A 23403-nucleotide genomic window follows, 5' to 3' on the forward strand; every position below is an offset into this window, starting at 1 on the left:
GCTTTCAAATCTTGTAGAGTAAATCCTGTGAGAAGTTAATTCTGTTACAGTACTGACACATATTTACAAGAACAACTGTTGAAAAGCCTTAAAATAAATCTAGACATTACTGACGAAACGTAACCTCAAAAGAAACACTTGACTGCAATGAACATTTTGAAAATGTAATTTCCAAAAGGAGTTATCCTTTAGGAAATAACATTTAAAACAAAATCAGAGATGACATACAGAGCTTCTCTCATCCTATTATTGCAGACACATTTAATGTGTTCAACTCGACAGAAATTTTCACTGGTATTATTTGATTTAGTCAAATGTGACCTAGGTAAAGATTTATTTGGTATGAAACAAGGATGAAAGTATGGAAAAACTCTTCATCCCATCCAATGAGCATGATGCTACAGGCTAATTTATCTTCAGCTGGAAAACTCGTTAGAGTGGGACCCAGAGATTTTAAGTAAATGCGAATATTACTTGATCTTTCAATGACACTGGTCCAACACACATGACAGAAAAAAAATGTTTAGCAGACATAACTGTTGAAAAGAAAAAGACAAGACCATCAAAGAGGCAGGAGAACTATGGGTACTTTTCAAAGGTTGTGCAAAAAATAATGGTTTTTAATCTTAAACCGTGCGCTCCAACTTTGAAAGGTTTTACAGACAATATGTGGTCCTGTGGGTAAAGTGGACCTGTTCAAAGCTACCAAATCAATAACACTATAACAGATTTTATTTAAAAAACAACTAATTCTTCTCCATTAAAATGAAAATCAAAGTAGTGGTTAGTTTATAGCATTTTTAAACATCATAAAAAAATAAATAAATGTTGCCTGCATCTAGTAGATCCATTGCGGGGGGAAATGGGACCTCTGCCTAACTGCATGTCTTCGAATCATATACTGTCATATCCACCTTTGACTTCTTCACTCTCACATTTAAAAAATAGTTTTATCACAGAAGATTTATTGCATTTTACTATTCTATGGAGGAAATGTCACAGCGATATATTTAACAGTTGTCAGTATTATCTGATCATATTCCTCAGTGAAACTTACTGTCATCTTGATTCCTGATGGGCTGTTTCTTCTGCAGCCTCTCTTCCCCATTGCTGAACTGTCGAATCAGGGTCTTCTGTTGTATTATAAGACAGTATCCAGATCACTGTGAGGCAGCTGACATAAGCGTAGCACAGACAGTGATTACTAATAGAAAATGCTGCTCTATACAAACCTTTTTTGTTGCTTTGGCCTCTTCTGAACTAAAAAGATAATAAATATAACTTCAAGTTTGAACAAATCACACTTTAAGTTTTCAATAAATAAATCTGATACATACTGTAACTTCACCACTTTTTCAAGGTCAGGCACCAAGTCTTTGAGACCTCTCAGTGTCCGAGAATCATTGGACACACTTCCATAGAGCTCCTTGAGAGACACGCATTAAGAATATCTCAGAATATGTAAAACCATATGGAGAAACTGAGAAGAAAAAAAAAGCTTTATAAGAATAAGAATATCATGAAAATATTAACCTCCAGGAAAGAGATTGCAGCAGGCTCCTCCTGCAGAAGGTAGCTGTGTGTGTTTGCCCAGCGCAGGGTCAGAATGAGGGCCCTCCTTTTATTGTTGAGTGTGTACTCAAGCCTGTCTTGCTCAGAGCCCGGTGGAGAGGCCACATGGTAGGTGCACGAATGGTTAAAGTGAGCAACAAGTTAGCAGTTATACATGGCTCGTGCTGTTAAAAAAAAACCTAAAGAGATATTGGTCTCAGATCAAAATGTTATATTTGATGCTTTAAGGCTGAAATAAGTGAACAGGGTTTCGAATTTTTTAACAGTCCAGACGATGCGTTATATAGCTCAACTTTAGCATTTATAAATATCTTAAACGTTAATTAATGCATTGTCAAAAGCTGTTTTATTGGCATTTTATATAAAAAGATTTGGATTTTTGACTTGATTAGATTAAAATAAATGGATTTCTTCAAAATGTTACAACAGCACTAATAGAAACAGCACATAAAGATTAAAGTCACAGCCTGAGATAAGGACAAAGGCAAAAAGGATATTGTGCCATTAATAAAGGGCATAGCTGGCTGTTTGGTATGAAGACGCAATGCATGAGAACAAAATCATCCACGGCTGGATCTATCAGAGAGAGAAACACAACATAGAACAGAGAATCAGTGAAAAGGAAAAAGTCCAAGCATAATAAATAAAGACTTTGAGAATGGTACAAACTGTTACAATCATTTCAGCTAAATACTTTCAATAAAAAGGGACAGCATCTTTTTAATCAATCCGGGTTCACACATGCTTCACAGTTAGAATTTTTTTCTCAATAGTGACCTTGTTCGTTGTGATGAATGTCCAGCCTCATTGTCTCCAGGAAGTGTTCAAGAATCTTCTCTGGCGTCCCTGATATCACAGTGTATCTAAGAGAAATCAAATATTTAAAAAAAAAGCTGAAATGAAATGTCATTTTCAAAGAAGGTTTGTTGACTGTTAGGCAAACATACACTAACTAATATCTGTTTTAATATGTGATATGAGCCTCGAAGCTCTAGAACTTCAATACTCAGCATACAAAGGGGGTTCTAAATGTAGGTCGGTACTGGAAAGGTAATGCTGGAGCTAAGAATTAAAGATACAGAAAATATTTAACAAGCCTCATCTGCAGTATATAGAATCGTAGAACAACACAGAATCTATTCTTTAATTAATCAGTTTTTTTTAACAAAGAGATGGCTGTGATACTGAAGAATTTTATTGATTAAAGGAACTTAAGGAAAAATCCCTCGATGCGATCTAACAGTACAGTTAAAAAAGTAAACAACATAATCAACAATTAAACACAAACAGAACCAATCCCAGAATACCAGTTTTTTAGATTAGTTTAGACAGATTTTAAAATTTGTTCTAACTCTGTCAGTCTTTATCTAGTTAAAAAAATGTGGCTCTAATTCTTATGCTGCCACATGGGTCATACTGTGTGTTTATGGCTTGAACTTGACTCATCCAAGTTAACATTAGCTCTATGCTGAAAATCATTTTTAAACACCTAATGATCCTCTCGGAGGAAGCCAACGTTGTTGTAGTGTGATGTCATCCTCTGTAAACAAGACTGTCACCATAGTTATATTTGGATCTACAGAACCCAACATGTCTTACTTGATGCTTCCCAACGTGGATGCTCTGGGACTTTTCTCTAAAACCAGCACCGCTTGTTCATGCTCCTTCAAACGCACTGTGTTTGCTTCCACATCCTGAAAATACATACAGGACAACATCAAAGTAAATATTGTGCAAAATCTGTAGTATTACTAACCTGACACAAGAGGGCGACAACTTCAAAGTATATATTTTAATAATGATAGATAAAAACCTGGCACTTTTTTCAATAAAAGGCATTTTATACATTCATTTTTTTTTCCTATTTGGGGGATAAAACATAAAGTCCAACCCTGAGTATCCTGTTGAAGTCCTCCTTATCTACACGAAGGAAGTGGCAGTTGTCCTCCCTCAGAACGATGGAGGCAGCACGAGGTGAGTCTGTAACCAGAGCTAGCTTGCCAAAGTCATCCCCCTCATGGAGTGTACACACCACCCCCTACAAGAAACGTCAAAAGAACATGCAGAGAATCTCAGCGTCAGATACAAATTAGCTCTGACACTAAGACATCCTGAAAGTCATCCAAAGACTAGAAGAAACACCAGACAGGAGCGCACACAGAGCAGGGATGAATCATCAGTGTGTTCATCTGCATGAAGCAAATTATGAATGCAAATGTAGCATCACAACATGTGTGCAAAGGATTTGTTTGCACACAAGTTGTGTGGTGGGATTGTTGTCAAAGCATGCAATCCATGAAGCCAGTTAGTCATTGTGATGAGTCAGGCTGAGTGGTGGAGACATTGCCATTGCTGGTGTTTCCCATCTCCACAGGCGACTAATGTGCATATGCTGAGATAAAACATAATACCTTCTACATTCTCATCCACTATTTGCAAAACCATACAGAGGGTCAGATGTAAACACCAGACGCTGAAAACAAGACACCTGATGTCCAGCTGGTGAATGATTGAATGTTTCCAGATACAGTTACGCACCTTGCCATAAATAACCACGTTTACAGAGCCCTTCTGGATAATGTACCAGGATGTGCCCTCTTCTCCTTGGTTGAATACTGGAAAATGAAGAAAAACACATACATCCACACATTATTTAACTTAGTCATACAGTGCAATGCAAATGTACTCACACCATCAAATCTAGATTTTCTTTTCAAAAATAACTTTACAAACCAACAATCGTCTACAACTTTTTTTTCCAAAACTGTTTGTTGTTCTGCTTATTTTCATAATGCTGATCTCTTCACTGGTATCAAACAAAACCTTAAGGTCTTTATTGAACAGCCACATTTATAATTAGATTAATTAAATGAATTAATCATTCATTGTCTATACCCCCATACGCGTGGCCTTATTAGGTGATTTTAATCCAAATTTTATTTAGTGGTTTCAGACTAAAATAGAGTAAAATTATGTATTATTTCAATCTGTAACTGTCTTTTGCATAAATGCATCAATCCCTTCATGGTCAATACCCCCATATCCTTGCAGGATTGAGCAGGACAGCCAATCACCAAGAGGTGGATACAACTGTTAAGGTGGAAAACTGTGATGTAAAGAGAAGGAATGTGTGAATCCTTGCAGTGAGATAGTTGTGTTCAGAGTTAAAAGACAGCTTTGAGCCAAAGAAGCATGACATAATTTGACCTAAATTGGTACGTGCTTAATCTGACACAGGCTGGTATAATAAAGTGAGGTACGGACTGAGCAGCTGGGATCATGAACAGCACAGAGCAGCGAGTTTCACCTTTACATAGGCGGGACTGGCGTGTTACTGATAGATTCCCTCTACCATCTCTCTCGCGACCAACCCCTAAGCCTCATTTGATTTTCAACAGAAAAAGTCTCAGATCAACAAAGAAAAGGCTTTTTAAACTCAAGACATCACTCATAAATTTTTAATAAAATATATTAAATAAGCTATAAAGTTAGTGCCTGTGATGTGAGACAGGTTATGAATACTTTAGTATAGATACAGTATTAATTAGAAGTTTAAAATCTTACGCCTAATGAAGCGGAAAATTCTAACAAAGAAATAGCTAGCACTGTTTACTATTTTAAAATGAATATGAAAACAAAAATACTATACAAAAACAAAACAAACAAGTTTGAGATTAGAATACAAAGAATATTTTTAACACATCAAGTAAGCTTAGAAACCTTGTTTTGAATTTTCTTTATAGTAACCAGACAATAGATATCTAATCTATGGCTTGAAATAGAATTTCAATGGCAACATGGCCCCTTAATTATTGCTAGATCTATCTGTAGGGAGTATTCACTAAACAACATAAAACTTACACACAGTTCCAGCTTTTGCATGGGATTCAAAAATCACAACGCTTGCCAGTTCCCTCTTCACCTGCAAATACAAATTATGCAAAAATAACAATCTTAGTTTATACCAACTCAGGTTGTCCATATTCTGTTCATATATGGGAGTTAAATGAATACTGTTGATGACTATGTTTCAATATAAGTTGCAGAAGATGAAGACTTTTAGACTAAATTCATCCACATTTTTAAATCCAGTGGAGACCAAATTAATTGAAGATATGTCAAACAGTTAAATAGTTTGCTATTTTGGATGGATAATGAGCAACTACCTTTGATTTCATGTTTTGGTCCATTCAGAAGAAAAAACAAAATGTGAAGCAGGGGACTTACAGTGTTGGAGAGGTGAGATAAGGCCTTGATGTGAAGCAGCTCATCGTAGATGATCTCTAGGTCATCTGCTGTCCTCTGCCCTGGCCTACACACATACAGGTTAATCAGAATAGACTCACCAGTCATTTTTTCTCTATTCCATCCTCTTACTATCTGTACCTTAAATGCCAAACATAAGCCTCACTTTTTGTTTTGCAAAATTAAACGCATGCAACCAATGCAAGTTTAAAGATGATCTCGAATTGACTACAGCCGCACTGCAGTCCATAAGATAAAAGCATCCTTACGGTTTCCTTAGGATCATGCGCAGCAGTGCATCTGGGCCGATCTGAGCCAGAAACAGGATGGTCTCTGGCAGTTCTTCCTCACTCTCTCTCTTCTCTTCCTCACTAGGTAATGGTGTGTCCTGCTCCTCATCATCAAGAAACCGATAAAAAAGGTACTTGTCGTGGAAGCCCAGCTCCTGGTCCACTGAGGAGTAAAGTTTGGCACATGAGGCATTACGGTGTAATTTCTAAGAATCAGAATATTTTTATTATTTTTTTTTTAGATATGCTGCAACCTTTCAACTTTAAAAGTTAAAAACAGATTCTGTATCAGTTACTGTAAGATATTCTGTGGCATATTTCTGAGGCAAACTTAACAGGTTTTAGACGGTCAAATATGCATCATTTGTGCTAATTAATTTAGAGACAGAAGATAAAAGATTTGGATGAAATGATTTGAGCTACAAGTTGATCCCAAAGCAGCAGCAAGTACCTGATACAGCTGCTCTTCTGACTAAGCCAGAAATTCTGTGACCTCAAAAATAAGAGTGCGCCAGTCTGGTGACCCCCTAAGAACATTTCACTCTATATATATATATATATATATATATATATATATATATATATATATATATATATATATATATATATATATATATATATATATATATATATGCTGTGAAGAACTTATATTAACTTTTAAGACATATATTGTTTGTGTGTTTTAATGCGTTTTTAATTGTTTAACAGTAAATTTAATGATTTAATTGTGTACAGTGTAATTTAAAAGTACATTTATTGTAATATTTGAATTAATATAAATAAAATGTGCTATGTACATAATTCACAGTAAATTATTTTATTTAATAGTAAATTCACATCTATGTATTTTATGATACATTTTGGCCCGCCGTACATCACAGCGATTACGTCACAATAATTGTGAAAATTATCTGTTAACACCCCATTTAGTTTTTCTTTCTCCCTGGAGGTCCCCACCACTTAGGGAAGCCCTGTTCTAAGCATTACAGCACCACATCTGATTTCATAGTTCAGAACACCAAGTTTTAATAATATCTTATACCAGCTAAATGACTAAATGTTTAAAATAAAACTGCATTGGATTTTTAATCTTAACCTCTATAAAAAGTATATATTTTACAAGGTTTAAATTTTGGTTTCTGGTGGATTAAATCACCAGTAGAGGAAAAAGTGCATCACTGGGAGTAAATAAGTGATCATGTTGATGTTTTAGATCATATTTCCCACTTAAGAAATGTGGAGGTTTTTTGTGAAGATGTTAAAATATATGAAGCAAAATCTCACTTTCAGTTTATCTGAAACAAGAAGAAGTGTGCTTGATTTACCATGGTTAAGCCCTCCCTCTTCCAGCAGTGCCTGCCACATCCCTACAGCATGGGAGCGTGTGAGAACACAGGCACTCTGCATCACCAACCAGTCCACCAGTTCTGTTCCTACGCAGCATTGTCTGCAACACACATGTGAACACGTGATCAAAACATTGAATATACACAATCAAAATGAAAGCATTCATAATCAAACAGGTTGAACTCTACCCAGATGCACATACACACCTGTATGTTTTCAGGTGATATTTTCTGTCACGTATCATGTGTGGTGCTCTGGACAGAATAGCATTACGGAGAACCTTTCCTGCTCTCTGCAGCTTCTCTGAAGGAACCTGCAGAAGCCACAAAAGAACTCTGGTGAAGTTATTGTGATAATCAGAGCACCACAGATCACTTTTTTAATCATATTTTGATCATATTGCAATGTAACTGATTGTTTTAAATGACGTTGCTGAGTTTGAGGCTTTGCATGTAAATATTTGCCCAGTAGATCATTGAAATCATAGATTAAAAAAAAAATCTTTGATAGACTAAAAGAGAGAGAAATATACGAGAGCTGGAAACCCCCAACACACACACGCAGAGTTTCTGCTGAAAACAACAAAGGAAAGCATGTTAATTGGGCTCTTTCTTCGATGTGCATGCATTAACTAGCATTAGCATATCTACAAAACATCAAAACTATGATTCATCAGTGGGGGGGAATCTATTTTAGTATTCTGGTTCTTTTAAAAATTGCGTTAAAGTTAGACTTGCAAAAAAAATTTTAAAACACTGTCAGAGTGTAGAATAGTAGTGGGGTAGGAGGACTTAGATTTATGAATAATCCTTTAAACATAATATAAATGTGAGCATTGATAAAATCATCCACATTAGTGATTACATTAACATCTAAAAAAAACTAAGCAAATATCTTTAGTGTTCTGTCCACTGAAGCAATTAAGAATTCAATATAAAAAGGTAAAACATTAAAGCAGTTTACTTTGCTTTTCTGTTTTTAAATAAATCCAACACAAAGTTTTAGGTCCAAAATTGGATCTGCTTGATTAGTTTACCTTGTTGTGAGTCTTGTTTCCAGAGTCTGAGGTCATGTTGTCTTTGTCTGTCAGTCCTGAGGAGAAAATAAAAAATAAATAAGGCTATTTGTTAAAGTCAGAAAAGCTTTTAAGAGCAAAACCTTCCTATGTAGTTTCTGCTTCATTCTGTCAAATACAACATTTAACTCAGGTATCACTGTTCTGGGATACATGAAGGAAAGCTCTCTGGCTTCACATACATGGTTTCTTTCATTTCTATGGATTTTTGCATCTACTTACTGTCATTGTTTGATCCACTCTCCATGGCTCCATAAGGCGGGGCCAACAGTCCAGCAAGGCTCTGACGGTACTTCTACAGGAGAACACAGAGCAGACCAACATGCCCTTTAAAAAGCCTTTCAGAGATTTACATGAGCTCATCAGCATTAGTGTACTAGTGTACACTTTATAACTTCCAAAAAGGCATTTTAACTGATATTTATTTTAGACGGAATAATGAAGCTTGAAGCTTAACAACATGCTAATTTCTTTACCGGTTTTGACACATTTTTAGGATAATTGTACTGCTGCAATACCTAAAACATGTTTCATCCAGTAGAAGCGACTTTTTTTCTAGCTTCCACATCATTCCATCCACCTTGTGCAACATATTAATGTATTACTGGCAATTCATTACATCCTCAGCATGATGCTCCCACTACCATGCTTGAAAGTTGGTACTACAGTATGTTCTTAGAACTGAAAGCCTCACTTTGATTTATCTAAACATATTTCTTGCCATTGTGGCCAAGCAGTGGTTGTTTCTGTGTTTTTTTGTTTTTTTTTCTACATCCAGACTAATTTCCCTTCATCACAGATAACAGTACAGGGCAGAAAAGTAGGAATCAAACACAATAAGGCTTCTAAACTGTACAACAATCACAAATCTACATCAAAACTGACTTTAAAATGGACATAACCAGTAAAATATTAAGCTTCTGGAATGATCCTGACCACAATCCTATCAAAATTGTTCAAAAGCTATGCTTTAAAGCGGTATCTGTGCTAGCAAACAAACCAAGTTACAAAACATCTAATATCTATCAAGAGCAAGTGATTAAATATATACTGAATATTAAATATTCAATATATTTAGATAATTTTCTCCTATTGTTTATTAGAGAAAATGTAAAATATACTCAAATGCTATATATATATATATATATATATATATATATATATATATATATATATATATATATATATATATATATATATATATATATATATATATATATATAATATATAAGTGTTATTACTAACCATTGAAATTTTATGCTCTATAATCATGCTACACTAAAGTCACACTAAGTTTAGATTTAATATCATATTGCCACCTGAATGGGTTTACAAACAGGACACATTATCAAGCAAAGTTTATCTCATGTATACGTAAAGAACTCTTTATCAATAGATTTATAAATATATCACTATATTTGTCTGAAGGATAAACATTTTAGGACAAAGTTCATGAATGAGTTTCCTGGCCAACTGATCGCCGCATCTCCAGAGATAAGCCAGGTAAAAATGAAAAAGGATACAGGAAATGATGTGCCTGTTTTGTTGATGTTGTTTTTTTTTTTTTTTTTTTTTTTTTTTTTCTTTAAGGCATATACACCTGTTTTAGTAGGCTACTACAGCAGAATTAGGACTTGTGATCCATGAAACCCTTTTAATGCCCTGTCTCACCAAAGACCTGCAATGTTACTTAATGTAACACTGAACCTTAATAGCCTTTCAAAAACAAAGCCTTTTGTACAACCAAGATCATTTATATGCAGAACATCAAACATTATATAATACACACACAGAGACACACACACAGCAGCTGCACCTAAAGCATGGTTAAGCCATCCAGCGTGCACAGATGCTATTTTTACAACTCATAACATTAAATTAGGTTTTATTTTTATTAATATGTTTGTAGCAGAGATTTAAATAAACAAGTGCCAAACTGGGAGGGCATTATATGGCGACCCAAGCTCTGTGAGAATGGTCAAAAACACAGGCTGAGAGAGAGAAACAGAGAGCATCTGTTTGACCTCAGGACACAAACCTTCCCCTGTCCACACAGTTTGTTTTTAAAATACACTCAGATACATCAGAGAAGACAACAAAGCAATACAGTGCATCTCGATGACGAACATGAAAAGTGTAAAACCAGAGATCGTATTGGTTTTCGTTCATAGAATTTCAATATAAAAGACTAGTACAAATGTTTGGCTTGTCCAGAACCGTTACAATAAAATATTCAGACTCACCTGAGGTAACACTCAGCAGACTAAAGCTGAAGGGGCTGAAGGGACTGAAACCCCAGCAAGCTGCCCTCTGCTCCTTTACAATTCACACACACTCACACTACCGGATAGCATCCTGCCTAAAACAAGCTGCTCTCCTCCTTTCTTTCAGCTTCCCTCTTCCTCTCTTCCCCTCACACACAGTTGCCCTAGTGTCTGTCTCTGTCTCTCACTCGCCCTCCCTCGCTGCAATCAAGCCAAGAGCCAGAGCACTTTCTCTTGCAGGTTACCAGGGTGATCTGAGTCTCTGTATTACAGAGCTACTCCAGTGGAAGAGTAGGTGGTGAGAAAGCAGCTGAGCAGAGAAAAGAGTAGTAAAGGGTGAGGCTGGAGCAGAAGGGCAGGAGGTCTAGAACAAGGCTTGGAAAATAGCTGAATGGAGGAAAAAGGGAGGTGGGCATAAAGGAGAAAAAAAAGAGACATATGCAAATTGAAAAGCAGGGGGAAGTAATACGCAAAAAAAAAAAATACAAGATGTATCTTGATTTCCATAGGTCCAATAAGGGAGCTGTATATCCCTTGCCGCTATAATTATGAAGCATTGCTTCATTATCTTTCATCCTTCCATCAAACACAGGGCGGCATTTATCTCGTAGCTTTCTAGTCCTGAAGACGCACGTGCATGTGTGCATAAATAAGCCCACAAACACACAGACACAAGAATGAGACTCAAAGCACCTCTCACAGTGGGCTGGATAAGACAAAAAAAAGCAACCTCAGGCTGTGTGATCTGTTTTGTGTCCACTGTCTTATTATGGAACGCTGATAGGAAGCCAGAGTGCACTTAGTGGACAAGAAAACACACAACCATCCCAATAAGATTGCACATGCTGAAAAATGACTAATTATTGTCTTTTATATTGCTCTATCATGTCCCTGCAGCATTAAATGGAGATGGCACGTTACAGTCAGTCTCATTATTATTCATATAGTCAAACAACTGGGGTGATATTTTTAGTGATACAGATGAGTATGTTTTCAGTTGCAAGTGGAAGCAGCAATTTCTGATACAAAAAACAAAAATCTCTATGGCGGGAAATCTGTAGCATCATAAACGATTAGACGTTTCAGATGCATTATTGAAATTGCAAAAAATATAATTTCGACATGGAAACTATGCTTAATTTATTCAAGCAACCCTGTAGACCAAGCAATACAAAACACAGGGAAAGGTAACGTTACTCAAACACCTGTGATATTTTGTGCAATAACTAAAGGCTGCAGATGCTAGTCTGCATTGTTATCAGTCTTACCTCTTTTTGTTGTTGTTTTTTTTTTTAAATAGGCACATGCACACATTTACCTGCTGCTGTTATCCTGTTTTTTATTTGTCCTTTATATCCTTTTTTAGCTTTCTTTTTATATACTGTTGTTGTTTTTGCAAGCTTATTTTGACGTGGACAACGGAAAACCAAAGTCAAATTCCTTCTGTGTGCAAGCAAGCCTTACTCCTGAAGTTGGTTACATTTTTGAATGATTATATATTTTGTTTTTAATGGGATTTCATATAATAGACAAAAAAATTAGAAAGTGGGAGCAAGTTTTGATCTAAACCATTATACTGTATTTAACATAATACTTGGAGTTATAGTCATGATGGACGGTACAGTATATACATAGTATCTCTGCACATTAACTAGACCATTCTTAAACACAAATTATCTCCAGTTATGATGGGTCTCTTTCTTCTCTGATTAAAACTCCTTCCCCAACCAGTGAAAAGAGATGCACAGCCATGTCTCTGGAGATTTTCATACTTACTCTGGTTTCATCAATGCATTGACACTCAGAGATATTTAAAGCTTTGAATATTATTTTTAAAACCTAACACTGCTTTAAACATCCCCAGAACTTTCTCCCTGGTTCTGATTTTTGTTTCATGTTCTTTATGATGCAGTTTGTTTAGCAAATCTCTCCAAGAAACCTCCAAGGCCTTTATATGAGAGTTGGATTTATCCTGAAAATAAATGTCAAACAGGTTTTGTGAGTTTGAAGATATCTATATTTACTTACATTTTATTCAGGAGTACAATAGTAAGGGTGTTTGTTTGAAAGATTCTTTATTTTAAGAATATTTAAAAATCACTTATCTATTTCTGTTTGTTGTTGAAGCTTTAAAAATGTGGAAACATTAGGTGGGTATAATTCAATTTGCAAAGCACTACAGCTGCTGTAGTACAAAAATCTTATCTTTAAGAACAAGTCCAAGTTTGACTCCTAATACCCAATGAGCCACTGCAGAAGATGTTCATCCAGGAACCACACCACAGTCTTTTATATGACTCAATAGATCTGAGTCTTTGGAAAGAGTGAGAAAAATGAGAGCTTTGGTTGTAGATAAGTTTTTAATTGTGACGTTTTTCATTTTTACTTCAGATGTATAAGTTTTATAGAGAAATCTATTTACCCAGTCAAGCATTGCATGTACTACAAAGAAATGTCCATGTAAAATAAAAGTAGAAAAGGAAAAATTAATTGAAATGATTATCGTGTGCCTTGAAATGAGAGCTTTTGTCTCAACGCTTTTTAAATAAACTGAATTGAATTTAGAAAAATCAAGGAATATAAAAGAGAGAAAAAAAACAATGTATGCATGACAGAAAACCTAAAAAGAAGACTAATATAAACTATTTGCAGAAATCCATGAAGCTGGGGCTTGTTCAGATATAACAAGGAGTTCCTTTCCCTGTATAGGGTTCTAACTGTTGACACCATAAAAGGTGAAGGGATAGGAGCTAGGAACAGCAGGTAGGAGCTACAATTTGAGGTAAATCTAACTTTAGGCTTCAGTGCAGCTGTTAACTTACCATTTGCATAAATCTGATAGTAACTTTGTGCTTTAATGACTGATTTCAACTGATATGAAACCAGAGCTCTACTGAACATTGCAATATATAAAACTTAAAACTATAGCGTAGTCTAATGTTTCTAAATAAGGCAGATTGGTAAACCAATTATGCTCAAATTGTAACCATGTAGCTGACAGTTTGGATTAAAGTTGAAGATCTCAGAGGGAGTCCCGATCTTTATCATTAGACCAGCTTTATGCAAAGCACCTTTACCTCTATATCCCCCACATAATGCTACCACCACTACTTCACAAGGCTTAAAACTTGGGTCTGAAAGCCTCACTTTGACTCCTTCAAACACAATTTTTGCCAAAAGCACTTCAAGTTTGTTATAGGCTTGTGTCTTGGTGCTCCTAACTTATCCTTTGAGCTCAGTGTTTGTGTCAAATGGTTAAAAGGTAACCAATATTGAATGCTCTCACAGGATAATCATCCGTAAAAAAAATGATACTGTAGATTAATATTAATATTTGCACAAAACAGTTTCCTTGATATTCAATCCACTGTACAGGTATAAAATAAAGATATTAAACTTTAGATCTGCTCATAAGAACCACATAATTTGAGATATATCTACTTTTAAATGTCTTCAAAACACAAAGATCTAAAGATGATTTTCAGTCTATTTTTTTTATCTTTCTAAAGAAGCAAGCCTTTCTCTCTCTGGTCTGTTGTGATGTCTGGTGTTCATTTCTAAGGTGAAACAGATGCCTTAATGGTGGACAGCCCCCTTGTGGTCAAGAGGACAACAGCAAACCAAGACTTGTATAGAATCTATAACATTATATCTTATTTTATTTATTTACATTTTAATTTATAGATTTGATGTTTGTATTTTAATATCTGTTAAACCGTTTCATCTCACCTCCCAGAGGGTTTTGAATTCCCTCTGTTCAATTCGAAGAAGCTCACTGGTCTCTCTGCTGACAATGGTAGCGTGGCGAGGCGTGTTGTCCAGGATGGACTCCCCAAAGGCCGTCCCAATCCCCAGGGTGCAGATTGTGACTGCATCCTGTGCACAGACTGGTGTGGTTAATTTGTGATTCACAACACGCAACAAGAAATGTGAGTTAGGTTTGTATGTTGATTTATTAACTTAATCAGAAAAACTTAGCGATCAATGCAAAAGAAAACTGACATGCATTTCCTCTTATCACAACCAAAAAAAATTGATGTATTTTATTGGGATTTAATATCACATCAACACAAAGAAGCAGTTTCAAATCTATATATGGTATTACAAAATATGCATAAGGCAGTTATTAGTTATTAGTTGGTAATGCTACAGATTTGGGCAAAGACGTCTTGCAAGTTAATACCTACTACTTAGGGGCTACTGTAGATTTTATTTTTATTTTTTAGGTTTTATAAAAAAAAAAACTTTATGTGACAGAAAACTGTGACTGCACATCACGCTAAATGCACAATCATAAAGGTGTAGCGCTCCAACATAGAGCTGCAGGGATGCTTTTCCTTAACAGGGACAAGGAAGCAGGTCAACGTTAATGGAAAGATAGAAGAAATTAAACACAGGGATTTAATAGAACAGCACCTGATGAAGGCTAAAAAAAACACTTAAGGCCAAGAAGTTCCACTTTTTAGAAGCACACAGGTCTAATCATGAAGATTAAAACAATATGCTGTTTAGAGACAATTTCCATTAAATCTGACTGTGCTCCTGCTAAAGGAAGTTGCACTATTACTACTTTGCCATTTTCTGGATTGTATTAATCTTTTAATATTACAATAATATGACAACAAATACATGTTATGAGTTTTTCAAGAGATGCTTTTTGCAGCACACTGCAGTGAAAGTCTCCTATAAACAAAGCATCTTTGTGAGTCTATTACAGCAAACAGTCCGGCTGCAGAATACAAACACAAACCTCCTTTCCTATTATTGTTTCTATTGATTTAGAAAACATCTACACTGAGCTAAATAAATCTTTTCAGTTGTCCAAATGACATTTCAAATATAGCTACAGAAACGAGGCCACCAAAGACCATTTAGGGCTCTGAGCATGAAAGGGACGATTCACAGCACAGGAGCTTTCTATCGCTGTATTTCTCTTGGAACAAATCCTTTCTCCCTCTCCTCCCACACATCATTATAACCCTCTGTATGTACATATTAACCCTTTTTCCACATTCCTTATGCTAAAACTATCTACAGTCCACCAGAAAGCACGATACAATGTGTTTGTGAGTGGGGAGGGAGATGGGGTGGGGGGGTTTCAGAGCACTGTACTAGAACAATGTCATCACTGAGGAGAGTCATATAAGACAGACTCTCTAACACTGGGGACACTTTTACAGCTGAATGGATACTGAGAGCACCAACGATGAAACAACCCCGGGAGAGAAAAGAGGATAACACAACATTTTGGTTTTAATGATGGACAGACAACACTATAACTGATTCAGTGATTTAAATTGGATAGGATTGAGCTTACCTGATGATTAGCTGTTTCTGACACTTTGACATCCAGGGAGCCAGACAGTACAGCATACCAACTAGTGCCTATGTCACCCTGTCGAAACACTGCAGAAAGAAATATGGATTAAGCAGTCGTTTTAAAAAATGTCAAAAATCACAAGTTTATTTACTACATTCAAACATTTTGTCCTTCTTAACTAACTGCTGCAGTTTACAATAAATACTCTTCAACAGAACAGAACAATAAGAACAGTTTATTTTCATCTCAATGTTTTGGGTAATGTATTATTTTATAAACAGAACTAAAATGTGGATTACAATCAAGCAAAAAAATGTCCTTATTTATTTAGTGAGAACTGAAATGGTATGATTTTGTCATGTAATGGTTATTCAGCGATGAGTACACGTTTCTTTCCAATAAAACCTTACACAGGACGATAAAAGGACTAGAAAATTTAATTGTTCTTATATTTGCTTATAGCTGAAACTTAATCACAGATTGGCTTGATTCAGGCAGAAGCAGAGAAAAAGATCTATTCATGCAAACGAATGTCACTCTTTCCACAACTGTCCATCTGCAGCAGTGGTATTACACGGCAGAGACAATTGCCAATTGCCTGCAGCCAGGTCAGCCACATATGACTACTGCTTATCACCATCAACAAAACTGTCCACCAGCATCAGAAAGCATCTCAAAGCAGATTCTAACTGTGATGGCATGAAAAGTCTAAACTTGGCGGCATATACCGTATTTTTGCGACTATAAGGCGCATATAAACGTCTTTTTTTTCCCTCAAAATGTGCACCGCGCCCTATAGTGCAGTGCGCCCTATGTGTGTTGTTACTGCAGACGTTGTTGAGACCACCATGAGAGTGTTAAAGGGGGAAGTGTGGGCGTGGATTGTGTATAAAAGAACAGGTAAGTGCTTTATGCAGAACATTGTTGTCTTAACAACCCTGAAAATGGCAGAGACACGCATATGAAGCACAGTTTAAACTGAAGGCTATCAGCTACGCTGAGGAACATGGAAATCAGACCAGGCGGTTTTTTCCACGCATCACCATAGTTGTTAATCTGTGACTCCATGCGTGCCCATCTCACAGCCGATCTAAAAAACAAGGTGAAACAAATGAACCCTGTGCTTGCTGTTATTCCGGGAGGTCTGACAAAGGAACTTAAACCGCTCGACATCGGTGTGAACCGGCCGTTCAAAGCAAGGCTGCGAGCGGCGTGGGAGCGATGGATGACCGACGGAGACCACAGTTTAATGAAAAGTGGAAGGCAGCGCCGGGCACAGTTTGCGGATGGATTGTAGATGCTTGGGCTAAGGTGTCTGCTGTCACTGTTGTTCAAGCTTTCGCAAAAGCCGGCATCATTTCCGAGGAGCCGCACGGCACGGAAAGTGACTCTGACAGCGAAGAAGGGGAAATTGGCATGTCAGATTTAGCGCAGCTGTTTAATTCAGAAACAGAGGATGATGACTTCGATGGGTTTGATTAATACTTTCTAATAAATACATGAATAAAGCACAAACATACTCAGTTTTGCTACCGCTCTATTTTTAAATACGCAGTAGAGGTATTTAAACGTAATAGAGGACATGTACCGGTATATAAAACCCGCGCCCTATAATCCACTGCGCCTTATGTGTGTTAAATACAGTAATGGCACACATAACTGTGAATGCGCCTTTTAGTACGGTGCGCCTTATGGTCGTGAAAATACGGTATTCTCCAGATGCAAAAAAAAAAAACCTCAACATATCAAGAGCCCACAGAATTAAATGCTTGCCGGTGTTTGTGTACTGTACATACAGGTGATGCCTTTCTCCAGACATTCATAAAAGGCGCATGTACAGATCTGCAGCAGGAGTGGCGGTGGAAACCTCTGGAATGTTTTGACCCCTCTCAGTCTGGTCAGAATAATGTCCACATCCTCCCCTGAACGCTCTGAAGGCCTGCACAAAGAAGATCAACATTTACAAGTTTTATTTTGAATAAAGTTTCAGAATGTTACTAAATCAATAAATATTCTGAGTTCATTTCTTAACTGATTATTAGTAGTCATTGACCAATAAAGCTGTTTAAAATACAAAATCTCATTTTGAGCTTTTAATTGCAAAATGTAAGCTTTTTTAACAATAGTACAACATAGTATATATTCTTAGACCTGATACATTGAGCAAAAGGTATGTTGTAAATACATGCTAGCCTCGTGAGACCATCCAGATCTCGCAAGCTTTCAAGATTTCACTTGGTAATCAGTCTGGAGACACTCCGTTGAAGAAAATTTGGAGCCGATCACCAAACGAATGTCCAATCAGCGTTGGCTTTGAGGCGGGTTGAGGTGTGACGCAACGAGAAGCGCGACAGTTCAGTCTAAAGAACATGGCGGCTTCAGCCGATGAAACTAGCGTTAGCGTGGCTATCGAGCAAGTTTTATCGGAATTTCAGAGTATTTCTTCACTGAAAGAAGAGCAAAACACTGCTCTGGAGGCTTTTCTCAGAGGAAAAGATGTTTTTGCTCTTCTCCCGACTGTTTTCGGCAAGAGTAGCCTGGCTGTTAGTACGTCATATGCTTCGTTGATCTGATTGGTTTATTTGGCCCGTCTATCACCGACATAGGCCAATTAGCTAACCAGTATTTTCGTCCCTTCCCAAAATTACTTCAACGGAAGGTTTCCAGATGGATATGCAGAACAATCCATTTGGCAGAGTCAGGTTAAATACATGCATCCCTCAACTAATATTTTAATTAATATACCATAACCGAAATTGTACAGCTAAGTTAAATTAGGCAGTAAGCATCAAAGCATCAACAAGTTTACATCAATGTGATTGCAGAGTTAAACAATAAAACAAGCTATGATTTTTAGAATTACAACACTGTTTAATCAACCAGTTTGGTTTATATTTCATCCATTGATTTCAAATAAAACAATGGCTGTAGAGATGGTCTTCCATCTTCATTATTTGATTCAATTTGTAGATTATCCCAGTCCCACTGACACAGAAATTGACCCACAGCATAATTTCAACACCACAATCGTAGTATAGGTTAAAAAAGTGCAAAAGATATCAAAGTGTTGGTCATTCTATCATCAAAGTCTGCCTTTTGAATGCTGCCAGTCAATTTAAACCATGCTGCATGCTGTACTACAGTTTAATATAAACCGGTTCCAATCAGCAGGCATGACCTAAATAAGCTACTGTTATAAGCAAAATTACAGTTTGTTGTTAAGTTGTCTTAGCCTTTTTTCTTGTGCTTGTGTCTCTCCATCCTAAGAGCATGTGTGTGTGTGTGTGTGTGTGTGTGTGTGTGTGTGTGTGTGTGCGTGTGTGTGTGTGTGTGTGTGTGTGTGTGTGTTGCTGTGTGTGTGTGTGTGTGTGAGCGTTTTGCCTACATTGTTCTCAGCTGCTCCCTCAGCATTAGCAGAAGAGAGCTGCATGCACCATAGACTCCCCCACTGGGTGTTGATGTAAGACTTTGTTCTAGCGCTATTTCTAATAGTCTTCTAATCTTACTAATCGCACTCACAATTAAATTGTGTGAAATCCACGAGGTTGAACTGCTGCGAACACACACAAGTAACATTTGAGGGATAAAACCTTCTGCTCAGTGATGTACTAGAGAAAAACTACGGTGCCAAAACGTCTCACATGAAAACACGCTGCAGTTAGAAATCTCTCATTCACTTACTTTCTCTTTGCTAGTGACTCATCCTTGTATGTGTGTGTATGTGTGTTTGTGAATCCCTCATACAGAAGAGCTAATGCACAGACAGAGCTCCTCCTTTCACAGATAAGAGAATGCCTTTTTTCTCTTCAGCTCCAAAGTCTTTTCTCGCCCCCAGCCCTTTCTGTCTTTTACTTCCTCATATATTTATACACTAAACTCCACCTTACACATTTTCTTTGCTTAGCACCTATACCTCTTTCACCTGAAATATGGGTTACAAAACATTTACATATCTTATTGGATTGTCTAAAAAAAAGTATGTTCCTGTTACTAATAAATAGCTTTTTATCAATTAGACTCCATCACTCACATAATAATTGAAGAATTCACTGATTCTTAGTTTAAGTGCAATAACTTTTTCTGTGACAATCACGTCTATGACCCATAGAAATAATTTTACTTTTTGTAGAAGAGATTGAGAAACTTTTTTACAGATTTAGGTCTAAATGGACAGATTAGCATCACACAGTTGAGAAATATCCCTCAGGCAGCTACATTGTGGTCATAAAGGGATGTCCATGCTCAGTAGTAATAGAAAGGTATGCTTTGGTATTTATGGAATACTCACTTAATACTAAAATGAATATTTCTACACCAATATACATCCCCACAAGCCTCACCCATTGACAAAGGGAAGATTAAACCCATGCTTTTATTTTGATTACACCAGATTCTGATTATGCCATCTGAATATTGTAGCTGAAGGCAAGAATGAAGGATGTGTTTAAGCCAATATTTCATCTGATACTTGGACAAGGCTGTTTTTCCAATACAGTCCAAAATTGGAAAGCATCCATTAGAGAGCACTTTTTATGCTTTCTTTAAAATAGAAATGAAGTAATTTAGAGGTGGTAGCCACAAGTTTACTGTATTTCAGTATTGCCAGTAACTGTTTCAAAAGAACAGCACAGCTTTTTATTGCCCTTTGTTTCCTAAAGTGAGCATAAATGCTCAAATTTTGATGGATTTTCACTCTAGTTTTGCTTTTGTGGAACAAACCTGAGAAAATTAACACTTAAAATATTCAATTTATCAGCACTATTAAGGAGCTTCTAGGTTCTGGTCACTTCAACCTATGGTACTATGCCTATTGGTGAAGAATCCCTCTGTGTCAATGTTGGTATCATAACCAGAAGTTAATATTTATATACTTTGGACCCATTACAATGTACACAAATCTTTAAATATATATGTATATCTAAGACCTTAAATAAGAGGTCTTCAACAGGGGGTCCGCGACCCCTAGGGGGTCCACGGAGGTACTGCATGGGGGTCATGAAACTTTTGGTTGATTAGTCTTTTTTTTATATTACCCCCTGCAATTTTTTCCACTAATTGAAATTTCTTTAAATCCACATTAACATGAATTCAACACACTGTAGTAAACAGATAAATGGAGGCAGAAGATGTCTTTCAGTCAGCAATGCACACATTCAACGACACACAGGAGCTCTTTCAAGCTGGGCACCGTTTCATCCACAACACCTGTCCCATCAACCAGGAATCAGAATCAGAAATACTTTAATAATCCCAGGGCAAAATTACTTCATCTTTAATAGAGTGACTATAGGACCATGTTGATATAACACAATTTTATACAATATATGTAATTAGGGGGTCCCCGCTCCATCTCGCCATCAGTTTGGGGGTCCTTGGCCTGGAAAACGTTGAAGACCCCTGCCTTAAATGACAAGTGTTTAACAGCTGTTGCTTTTCTATTACCTCAAACCTATCTGGACTTCTCTACTATCTGTTATCAACAAGACAAAGATTAACTTTAAAATAAGCTGAAAGATGAACACTGACAACAGCTCTGCTATAGTCAGTTTAACTTAACTGACTTTGGGTCTAATTCTGATGTTCAGACTGAACCTCAGCATAACCAGATTAGGGCTGCAACTAAGAAGTATTTACCTAATTGCTTAATGTATTGAATATTCCTTTGATTAACCCAATAATATTTAAAGCAAACAGGTTTCTAAAGATGTTTTTACAGAATTTAAACCAGGCAAAGATAAATGTAGATAATCTAATAAAGGAGTTCTTAATAAAACATACTGAGATTCAAAGAGAGCTTTTTCATGCTAAATGCCAAAATGTAGACATTGCTTTAATTTTCTGCTCTAAATGGGTCATTCCCTGAGCAAATTACATGTTTTAGAGTCTGAAAACTCTAGTTAAAGATCATTCAGTTATTTCAGTAAATTATTATCATTTCCACAATCAGGTAATCTGTTCAATTTATCTTATCAGTCCTCATCTAGATACTTAACTGCTAAGAAATGGTTGCAGCGCCTTTGCTAAAAGTGATTTCTAGGTTTTAAATCAGAGACAATGTAACTTCTGGGCAATCCAATGCCATAAAAGCTCAAAATAAGTAATGTGTTTAGTTTCATTGGATTTAACATCAGGGCAGACTAGGAAAACAATCCTTAGATTTAGTGTCTAATCAATAATAAAGCTCAAAATTGGCAGACAGAAGGGAATACACACTCATGTTTAACTTGTCTGCCAGTACAACATAGTAGTTTAAAGTCACATAACACATTTTTCATATTATATGCTTGTATGGCATCAAACAACCCAGAAGACATATTGACTACTATACAGACCATACCTTATTTCATAAGGTTGCATAGATGCAATGAAAAGGCAAGCGAACTGGATGTCTGAATCCATCTATAGTCACTATTTGTGTTAACAAGCACTGCAACATGTATTCCTAACAAAGTCGATGCTGAGTGTTAACTTAGTTTGTCTCTGCCTGAAAGAAAATCCTCTGTCTACTTGCAAATGATTTCCATTTTCTCTCTGCATCTACTCTCTGACTCATCATCGACATCCTGCCTACGTATTGGCCCCCAGTGCTCAGACAGAGCATCATAGTCCATTCTAGTCTGGGTTAATGGTTTTGACAAGGGGACTCCCACACATTACAGCTGGAAGAGGCAAAAAGGTTAACCCTTTAGAGCAGTGGGACTCTACGTGCCGACAGTAAAACAGTTAATTCTGTCTATAACAATCCCATAACCCCTCATTCACTTATCCTTTTATATTTCCTGAGCTTCCTGACTTCCTGGCCTGCCAAGGAAAATCTTTATACCTCATGGTTTGACATGAATGTGACCTGAGAGATGCTCACCTTGCATCACTCTACCCCCTTCCATCTTTCCTTTCTCTGTCTTGCAGGATGTCTCTTTTCCCAGCCTTCCAAGCTCTGGTGCTAATGTCAGCAGGGATCTCAGCTTTCAACCACAAATTATACTGCACACCCATCCACACACACACACACACACACACACAACTCAACCTCTGGAGAGAAGACTGAGATATCAGAAGCCTTTTTTCCTGTTACAGAAATAAAGGATTGACTGTCTAGTCGAAAACAAATGTCATTTTTGTGCTGTCTGATATTACTTTAGTGTTTCAGAGACTTTTTGGTCGCATGAATGAAGCTACTTCAAAACCCATCTCCAGCTACATGTACAACCTTTAATCCTTGTAAAAACATTAACCATTAATGAGCAAAAACAAGATCTTAACAACCATCTAAGCCACAGTTCTGAATAA

General features: G+C 36.6%; 1 protein-coding gene across 4 annotated transcripts in view; it reads right to left on the minus strand.

The window, feature by feature from the left end:
• LOC119773841 (rap guanine nucleotide exchange factor 4-like) overlaps nt 1–23403 on the minus strand; it is a 34236-nt gene that overhangs the window by 5185 nt on the left and 5648 nt on the right. The window contains exons 2-20 of one of the 4 annotated variants that reach the window (XM_038271026.1): nt 17910–18052; nt 16111–16199; nt 14523–14669; nt 8752–8824; nt 8491–8546; nt 7661–7767; nt 7433–7554; nt 6087–6270; nt 5800–5884; nt 5434–5494; nt 4111–4187; nt 3464–3610; nt 3172–3266; nt 2350–2435; nt 2070–2148; nt 1534–1684; nt 1338–1426; nt 1233–1260; nt 1058–1133 (exon numbers count right to left, since the gene is read on the minus strand). In XM_038271026.1, coding sequence (XP_038126954.1) covers nt 1058–1133; nt 1233–1260; nt 1338–1426; nt 1534–1684; nt 2070–2148; nt 2350–2435; nt 3172–3266; nt 3464–3610; nt 4111–4187; nt 5434–5494; nt 5800–5884; nt 6087–6270; nt 7433–7554; nt 7661–7767; nt 8491–8546; nt 8752–8824; nt 14523–14669; nt 16111–16199; nt 17910–18052 — 1895 coding nt within the window. Of the gene's footprint in view, nt 1–1057; nt 1136–1232; nt 1261–1337; nt 1427–1533; nt 1685–2069; nt 2149–2349; nt 2436–3171; nt 3267–3463; nt 3611–4110; nt 4188–5433; nt 5495–5799; nt 5885–6086; nt 6271–7432; nt 7555–7660; nt 7768–8490; nt 8547–8751; nt 8825–10772; nt 10982–14522; nt 14670–16110; nt 16200–17886; nt 18053–23403 lie in introns of those variants that run through there. The other 3 variants (XM_038271029.1, XM_038271042.1, XM_038271033.1) reach the window with 3 other exon arrangements.

Source organism: Cyprinodon tularosa, unplaced genomic scaffold, assembly GCF_016077235.1.
Source record: "Cyprinodon tularosa strain WSP-4 unplaced genomic scaffold, ASM1607723v1 ctg12, whole genome shotgun sequence".
NCBI classification, from domain to species: domain Eukaryota; kingdom Metazoa; phylum Chordata; class Actinopteri; order Cyprinodontiformes; family Cyprinodontidae; genus Cyprinodon; species Cyprinodon tularosa.